General features: G+C 41.8%; 1 protein-coding gene across 3 annotated transcripts; it reads right to left on the reverse strand.

The window, feature by feature from the left end:
* Positions 1-4084: 4084 nt before the first annotated feature.
* Positions 4085-8255, reverse strand: LOC124653250 (cyclin-dependent kinase B1-1-like). 3 transcript variants are annotated; one of them, XM_047192322.1, is made up of 8 exons: positions 8127-8255; positions 7911-7961; positions 5748-5809; positions 5529-5640; positions 5361-5454; positions 4794-4863; positions 4441-4579; positions 4085-4177 (listed from the first exon to the last, which is right to left on the reverse strand). In XM_047192322.1, exons 1-8 carry the CDS (start codon positions 8253-8255, stop codon positions 4085-4087), a joined length of 750 nt encoding a protein of 249 aa, XP_047048278.1. The 3 variants fall into 3 exon arrangements, with proteins under 3 accessions (XP_047048278.1, XP_047048277.1, XP_047048276.1); XM_047192321.1 differs by having other exon boundaries at positions 4812-4863; positions 7911-8255; XM_047192320.1 differs by having other exon boundaries at positions 7911-8255.
* Positions 8256-9127: the final 872 nt, after the last annotated feature.

Here is a 9127-nt window from a genome sequence, read left to right on the forward strand (position 1 = left end):
AGGAAGGAGCATACAAGGCGCAAGAAGAGTCCAAGGATAGGAACTATACGAAATTAGGCAAGTATTACCTATATCGGGTAAACTGACATAGATCATTGTAACCGACCCGGATATGGACTCTGAGACCTAGCCCACTATATAAGGGCTAGGAGGATTCGCCGGGGAGGGCATCAAAAACTCTTGTAACCATACGCATTGTGCAAACCCTAATTCCAGTATAATCTCAGCGAATTTAGCCTTCATCTTGTTTTCACCGGATACCTAGTTTATTTGACATCTCTTTCCTGAAAACCCATGTTCATACTTATGGACATTGCCGAGGTTAACCCTCCTCACCCGGTCTCTTAATCCTACTAGCTTTGGGTCTCCTCCTGGTTTGTAATAGCCGGTGTTTAGGAATCCCCTTGTTTGTTAGCGTAAAATGCTAGATCTGGTAGTACATGCAAGAAAACCTCCTTTAAACACTAGCAAGGTGCCTTCTTTTTCTGTTTGTTTTGGTTTGTGCTAGGTTGTTATGCTTCATGTCAATGAAATGGAGATGAGGAGCGATCCCTGTTGATTAAAAAAAACCGTAGGATTGCATTGGTATGGCTACTACAATCCTACAAGAACTTATTCATACGAATCAAATTTTATTTGATTTTGTTACAGGAAAACAAATGATACTCAAAAAGGGGTACGAGCGAATGTTAGATTTCATATGAAATTAGTGTAAATAATTTATTAGAAAAAAATCCTATGAAAATCAATCCTATACGAAAATTACCTATATGATTTAATCCTACAAATTTTCTATGCAAATTCTTTGAATCAAACACACCCTAATCCACATACGAAAAACAGCCCAGCTATAGGGAGCCATTTATTATTTAAAAAAAGTAAAATTTTATTTACAAGTTCCAAAGCATTCCAAAAAAAAAGTAGCCACTTATTATTTAAAAAAATTAAAATTTTATTTACAAGTTCCAAAGCATTCCAAAAAAAAGTTTGGACGTGGTCATGACCGTATCGTACAAGCGTGATCACAAAGTGAAATTATCTATAATTTAGGCTACCCAAAAACGAGGAAAATATGATAAAAATTATATAATTTTGAAATGTGCATTATTCGCATATAGTCAGATTCACACTTTGGTCATTTTTGTGTAGGCTAGAATATAATGTATGTCCGTGTAGATTTTGCACGCTATTAGGCATCACCGAAAACATCCAGTTTCTTTACCAGTATCTTTTGAAACTTTTAAATATGATCTTCAAATATTTGAACATAAAGGATCCCCTCAAGGTTGACCTCCATATCAACCATACTTTGCATTGAGCTACACACATTGTTTCATATATTTGAATTGAGAACATGAAAGTCGTGTGTTTAGATTTTACTCAAACTTGTATATCCATGATATGCTACATATCGTGTTTTATACATAAAATATTGAAGACTATGTACTATCCAAGACACCAGCTATTTGTAATATGGAGAGAGCATGGGTTGATTTCGAACCCCGCCCGACTTGAATTAGCACGAAAGACATCTGGTTGGACCAAACATCAAGATGATTTTTTTCTTAGTCGTCACATGCTAAATCTGATGAAGTGGGTGAGTGTGTTCTTCCTTCTTGAAGGCGTTGTCCCCAGATCAAGCTCCTGCATCAATTTGTAATCAAAAGCCTCTAACATGTGCAAATGTCATGGTGGGAGACATCGGTGTCGAGCTCGGGCCGTTGTCTAGGGTTAAAGTGCAACTATTGCCCTCATAAGTAGATTTTGTATGATTGATGACAATACACTTAAAGAGACTAATATGTTTATCTGGTATACATAGGAACATAGTCTCAATATTTTCTTTAGCCAGGTTAAAGACGACCCCTCGAAGGAACTGGAGAAAGTAGGGGTTCAAGAATTAGGGCGCATATGCTTTCTTCAAGAAAGGAGCTAGCTGGCGTACTTGCAGAAATCCGAAGATGGAACACGGTTGAAGACGTAGTCTTCTTGTTATAGCTTTGAGTCAATAGTAACAAATCTACTATTAGAGGGTTATATCTGCAAGGCGAAACCCGAAACTTGATTCTGTGCTCAATCTACACCTAGGCAAAGTTCGGGCCGGGCCGGGCTTCGGGCCGGGCTTAAAAAAGCCCGCGGGTAAAAAGTCAGGCTCGAGCTAGGCCCGGCCCGACCGTCGGACCTGTAATTTAAGCCCGAACCTGGCCCGAACGAGCAAAAAGCCTGGCCCGGCCCGAGAAGCCCGGCCCGACTAGGCTAAAATGCACGAAAATGAAGGCCTGAGCCCGGCCCGAAGTGCAAGCCCGACCCGGCCCGGCCCGGGATTTTTGGGCCGGGCCGGGCTGCCCATGCCCAGATGTAGCTCAATCCAACTCATATCATTCATACAATGCATTGGAAATCTCTTGGGGAATCAGTGGTTGAACAAGTTTCGATGGAGGTGTGGCGGTTGCTCAGTTGGGGTTGGGATTTGTGTGCTCCATCATGACGCGTCGATGGAGGTGATGCTGACCGGGAATCGGTTTCCTATGTGCCAGCTCCATCTCGACATCGTCCCTAACAACGAGGTTGAGGGACTTGTGGGAATCGTCTTTCGTTGCATTGGAGATGAGTTGAATATGTTGTTCTTCGGTGGTGGTGTGGCGGTTGTCATCTCTAGCAATTCCGTTGACGTGCAAGAGTGGTCAACAGTCCAAGAGCATGGAAAGCAGCTAGAGGGCGACATATCCGGCGGTAGCAAGCATCGGACCAAGGTCGTGGGGAGCATGAGGATGATCCCTTGTCAATGTGCCACAATGGCATAGGCTTCGCCGGGTGTGGGTATATTATCCTCTTATTTGAGTCACAAAGCCCGTGAGGGAGAAGGTGCTTCATTGAATCTGACGACGGCGAGAGGTGACGATGACAGTTAAGGAAATTCCATGGTCATAGTTGTAATTTTTATTTTCTTAGGGTTCCTACATTTTCCTTTTCTGAGGGTTTTCCACAAATGTTTATGGACAAGTGTCACATGTCGATGTTTCTCGTGGTTTCTGTGTGTTTTTCATGTAAATTAGCGATTTCTCAAAACAAGACAAAATCTCAGAAATTGTAGGCTGACCCATTCCTCCATATTGGAGGCCCACATATGTTGCAGGCTAACTCAACTGGCCATAGAGAGACATGTATGGCCATCGGTCTATTCCGCAACCACACGCATGTTTACATGCCAGCTTCCCATCAGAGGCAAAGAAAAACCCAAAGGCCCTCAAAATCAGGAATCTGAGACCCTGTTGATAGAGACCTAAGTGAGATCCTGCCTAAATATTAATTCTAATTCATTTTGGTTTTTTAGTGCAAATTTTAGTCTCAAAATTTTCTGAAAAAAATTAAAATGGTATCCCACTTGACAACTTACCTCACATCGACATGCCGAGGATACTCCCTCCGTTTTTATTTAGTTTGCGTTCTAGATTTAATCAAAGTCAAACTTTGTCAAATTTAACAACAAATATAGAAAAAGTATCAACAACCATAATATCAAAGACATATAGTATAAAAATATAGTTTATAACAATTCTAAAATATTTTGATATTTTTTCTAAAATATTTACTGAAACTTTACAAAGTTCAATTTTTACTAAATCTGAAATACAAACCAACTGTGAACGGGAGGGATTACTACCGCCCTACTGTAATCTGTATCGCTCTTTACCGGGAGGATGTAATGTCCAGGTGCCAAACAAGCACACATCAGTACCAACTAGTACCAAGATGGAGAAAGATCCTCCAAACTTTTAGCTGATAACTTAAGATCAGGTTTACTGAGTGGCAGTTCAGGCTCCAACCTCAAAGACAAAAAAGATTACCAGACGATAAATAAGAACATCGGCAGAAAATGAGATAACATCGCAAAGCAACTGAATTGTTTACTGAGTGGCAGTTCAGGTTTCGAAGTAACGAATCCATATAACAATCACATAAAAAGATAGGCACATCGGTTATACGCTCACTAACAAAACTGTTAGCTGATAACTTAAGATCAGGTTGCCTAGATGGCAAGCAAATTTCCCCGCTTCATCGCCAAGGCACAAGACAGCAACAGCTAGAACTGGGACTTGTCGAGGCTGTCGAAGTAGCGATGGTCCATGGCGGCTTTAGCTGAGATCCTATTTGCTGGATCAAACTGAATCATTTTCTGCAGTAGAACAGACAAACAAACTATCAGCTCAGATCTTGTTTAAGATGAGAGACCCCTATTACATAATGCTGGATCACCAAGCAAAATAACTTGAAATATGTAGAGTTGAAGATAGAACTTAGGATGAATATTAATTCTGGAGCACAGTATCAATTTATCTTGTTGACTTGCCAAGAAGGCCCCTTCTTATCGTGAAGCATATTATTTATTTCTCTTACTGATAAGAAATTATAGCATTTTATATCAGTCTCGTAATTTACCGATAACAGGTCAAGTCCTTCAGGCTCCAATGTTGGAACAGCACGTGCCAAACTCTGTGCCTGCCAGCGTGGATATTCGTGCCAGTCTCTCAGAGAACATACTCCAGGCCACTGATCTTCAGTAGGAGTTCCCAACAACCTTTTCAGAAGCAAATTTTAGTCACACATAGCATTCCAGTTATTATAAATTGACAGGACGCATACAAGATGAATAAACTCTCAGATGGTATACTAACAAGTACTTCGATCATTTTACAAATTGAAGCGGGTATAATGGACAGAACAGTCTACCATGATCAACTAGGCATATAACATACTATTGTGGTACTTATGCAGAGCAGCAGTAAAATTACCTGAAAATGTGAAGCAGCTGTTGCAACTCCGAGTCACCAGGAAAAAGAGCTTGTCTTCTGACCATTTCAGCTGTAATAGAAAGTTACAATATCATAATGGGAAGACCTTGATAAGCACATATAAGATTTAGTCAAGAAAAGCAAGGAAAAACTTCAATCAGAAGTATAATATGTTTATGTTTATTTGACTGGACAATAATTCAAAGAACTGAGGAGCGAGGATTACTGGAAACTGGAGCTTACTTCGATTTAAAACGAAAGCATGCAAGTATAATACTTATCAGATGTTTCTTTACCCCTATCCTAGACAAGATGCACGCTAAAAACTTCACAATTATTGGAACAGATCGATCATTTTGTTGGTTTGTTTATAATTTTACTCTGTTTGATGTAAGATAAGCTAAACTGTTTTTCTCCTCGACAAACTGTACTCAAGTGTGACAAATCATCTCATATTGTATTTTGTTCTGTAGGATGTGCATAGAATGTGTTTTTAGTTCTCAATACAAGGACGAGAGATTAAGTAACAAACTAACAAAAATCAAAGGCTAACTGTAATTGGCTTACCAAAGATGCAACCAATGGACCAAATGTCAACACTAGTTGAGTAATGTGTCGCGCCAAGTAAAACTTCAGGAGCTCTATACCAGAGCGTCACAATCTACAAAACAGAGAACATGAATAAGGAACATACAAGAGCATGCTCAGGAGAAATGTCTGGATGAATAGCAGTACCTCATGGGTGTAACTTTTCATTGGAACAGTAAAAGCTCTACTTAGCCCAAGATCTGCAATTTTCAGTAACCCTTTCTCCTTGTCAACCAGCAAATTTTGTGGCTTTAAATCCCTACAAATCAAGAAGGATAGCATAAATGACACTGCTACAAATGCAATGGTGTACAGGGCTGACATGTTCAGCAAAAAAAAAAAAAACCCACAGAACTGAAGTCTAACCGGTGAAGGACACCATGGGCATGGCAATGCGCAGTTCCTTTGCATAGCTGGTACAAGAAACTCTACAAGGAGGTGAAAAAAGTTACTCGTTGTCATTTTCATATAGAAGTAATCAAGTAATAACACGGAGTGCAGGGTACATGGTCGTGCCCAGGAGCATGTGTATGGAGAGAGAAATATATATGAAAAGGAACTGGTGGATAAACATGCATTCTACGCAACAGGGCTGGGCCGGCAAAATCCGGGGCCCTGTGCGAAAATTTAAAATGGGCCCCAATCTCACTAGAAAAATATAACTAATAAACAATTATAACAATTATATGTCTTAAGTGGACGTCCAAGCTGAAAAACTACTCTCGACGCCCATAGATTTTAAACTCCTGATAATACTATCTTAAAAATAGTTTCAAAAGAAAGCATATATTTTTTAAAAACCCGACCGGGCTGATGGTCCTAAAAAAAGACATATATCTAATGGTTTTGATGCATGTAAAACCATCCCAAAAAAGTATATGTATATAGATAAGCCTATTAAAAACTACCCCACGAAGAGAAATACAATAGCCATATGTCAAATTTACGTCAGTCTCTATAAATTAAAACCGCAATATTTTTTGCGTGTTAGTTAATTGTTTAATTTGAATATGAGAAGTCAAGATATCAAAGCACGAAGTTTCTGACATCTTTGACTTGAACTAGAAATTTATTTCAAAAGTATGTATAGTTTGATTTATAAATGCGGCTTTTCAAAAGTAGTATTTGTATCATAGGCATCAATCATCAATGAGAATATAAATAAATGAAGCTTTTCTAATATTCAATGCTAATAAAATAAATAGTTAAGTATTTGTATCATAGGCATCAATTAGAATAGTAGAAAAAACCAAAGAAAAAAAGTAAAAAGAGGCGCGCTGCTAATGGGTTTTGAACGTGCAACCTTTTAGCAGGTATAGTGTGATTTATAAATGCATAACAGAAAAAAGAAAAAGAAAATATAGTAACAGCAAACGGGCACTGGTTCGTGATTCGAACTTGCAACCTCGTGGATAACAACTTGGAACGCGCACAGCCAGCTGAACTACGTTACTTTCGTGGTCTGCATTCGAAGTAAAATTCAATACTCTATGTAGGAGGCCCGTTTCGAAATTCTGGGCCCCCAAAATTTTGGGGCCCTGTGCGGCCGCACGGGCCGCACTCCCGTCGGCCCGGGCCTGCTACGCAATATTAGAGCCGAGTTCCTGCGACAACTGTGGCCGCAAACCGTCTTGCGCATGAAGAAACTTTAGTCTGGACAAAAGTAAAGAGTTTCTAAGGAAGCAACAATGGCACTCCGTATCTGTCTTTGAAGGAAGCACATCATTCTCTTACATTGGACATGAGGAACATTTCTCAATTTGGCTACGAAAGTAGAAACTAAGGAGTGAACAGCACTAGGAAGGTTCTGCAAGCCTGCAATGTTATCAGTTTACATTTCTGATTGGTCTTTTTCAACTGTATATGCACGAGTGTACACGCACACCCTTGCTTTCGACGAATAATTAACTAGACCTATATAGTTGAAAGCCTGAATCATCAGTTGGTATGTTTCATCTGATTCTTCTATGATATGTTCTCACCTTCATCGATCAACGCTTTAAAATTTCTCTGTGGAACTACGACCTATACCATCCTCATTTCTCAATGTGAAACAAAATGCATGAATTGGCCAATATCACCCACCAAGGTGAGATTAATGTTGACAGTCTACATTCCTAGAATCCTAGTAGGTGTTTGGCAACTGTATATGCACACACCCTTTCTTTCCATGAAAATTTCAGGCCACCATAGTTGCAAGCATGAATGCATTAGGTTCGTATATGTTGATCCGATTCTTTTACGGCCTGTTTAAATCTGCACCGATCTCAGATCTGTTTGTCCGAAAAATGCAGTTTGTAATCTGAATAAAAGTGCAGAGGGGTTTGTTGGTCCTAGTGAACTTGAACCCACAAAGACGTCAATTTTAATTTCATGGCGACCGGTTTCAGTAGTACCGTACCGTGGGAGACCGATCTGAGCTAAATCAAACAGCAGTACAGCCCTACATCAACACGGTACCACAAAGCTGGGTTCTTGTGATGGATGGACGGACGGCACGGTATAATAATAATTAGTACTAATTGTTACCTTGACGACCTGCGTGGGCAGCGGCTTTGGCGACGGCCCCTTGCGGAAGCCGTCGACGAACTTCTTGAGGTCGGTGTCGAGGAACTCGAAGACGAGGTATAGCACGGCCTTGCCGCAGGGCTTGGTGACCTGCTCGACGGAGAGGAGGCGGACGACGTAGAGGGAGGAGGAGAGGAGGCGGAGGAGGGAGATCTCGCGGAGCGCGGTGGGCGGGATCCCCTCCTCGTCCATCTCGAGGCGGGTCTTCTTGAGCGCCACCAGCTGGCCCGTGCCCGCCACCCGCGCCTTGTACACCTTGCCGTACGTGCCCTCCCCGACCTTCTCCAGCTTCTCGTACTTCTCCATCGCCGCCGCCGGATCTTTCTCGTTGACAACTGGGTGGTGGGTGGTGGATTTGAATTGGCGAAGGAAGGAATGAGAGAGGGCGTGAAGAAGAAGGGAGTGGGAAGGCGAGGCGGGCGCGTGCCGGGCAACGGTCGAATTGACGAGCGGCGCGGGGAGGAATTGTTTAGCGGCGGTGGGTAATGATGAGAGTGTGCACATGGCAAGGCTGAAGGCGCGTGTCCGCTGGGCAACGGCTATGCGCTACGCCATTCAGCTCCTGCTTGGAAAAAGTCAATTTTAAACCTCAGTCCCTATAGTTTGGACAGATCGTACCCTGAACTTGAAATCGGCACACTGAACTATCTAAATCCGGTCTAAATTAAACCCTGTAAATATTTGGCGCACCGGAAAAAGGATGATCCCACCGTCTCAATAGAGCCCGACCTACAAAATGGGCATATGTGTCATGTTCATCTTCCCGATCCACCTCTGCCCCCTCCCCATCTAAAAAAAGAAAGGAGGGGTGGCACTAGGCGGCATCAAGCTCGGACCGAATCGCAAGCGGTGTGGACGGAACGGGATTAGCGTCGTCAGCAGCGGCATGGAGTTGGACCTAGTAAGAACGAGCGGCAAGGCCGAGAAGGGGGCGAAGGATGGATGGAACCGGCTGCCTAAAACACCACAATTGTGTTGGTGCTCTATTCCATCAAACAATCCATTAGAATTCTCAAAAAAGAAAATAATCGATCTATCCATCCATGTAGGAGGATGATAATAACCTCGATGTGGACAAGCATGGAGAGGGATGATCATCTCCCAGACACACTCGCACACATCCTTCATCCATTCCCCGCACGTGCACAATACAACCCGCACTAACTATCACAAACAAG

The sequence above is a fragment of the Lolium rigidum genome, chromosome 5 (genome assembly GCF_022539505.1).
Source record: "Lolium rigidum isolate FL_2022 chromosome 5, APGP_CSIRO_Lrig_0.1, whole genome shotgun sequence".
NCBI lineage: Eukaryota > Viridiplantae > Streptophyta > Magnoliopsida > Poales > Poaceae > Lolium > Lolium rigidum.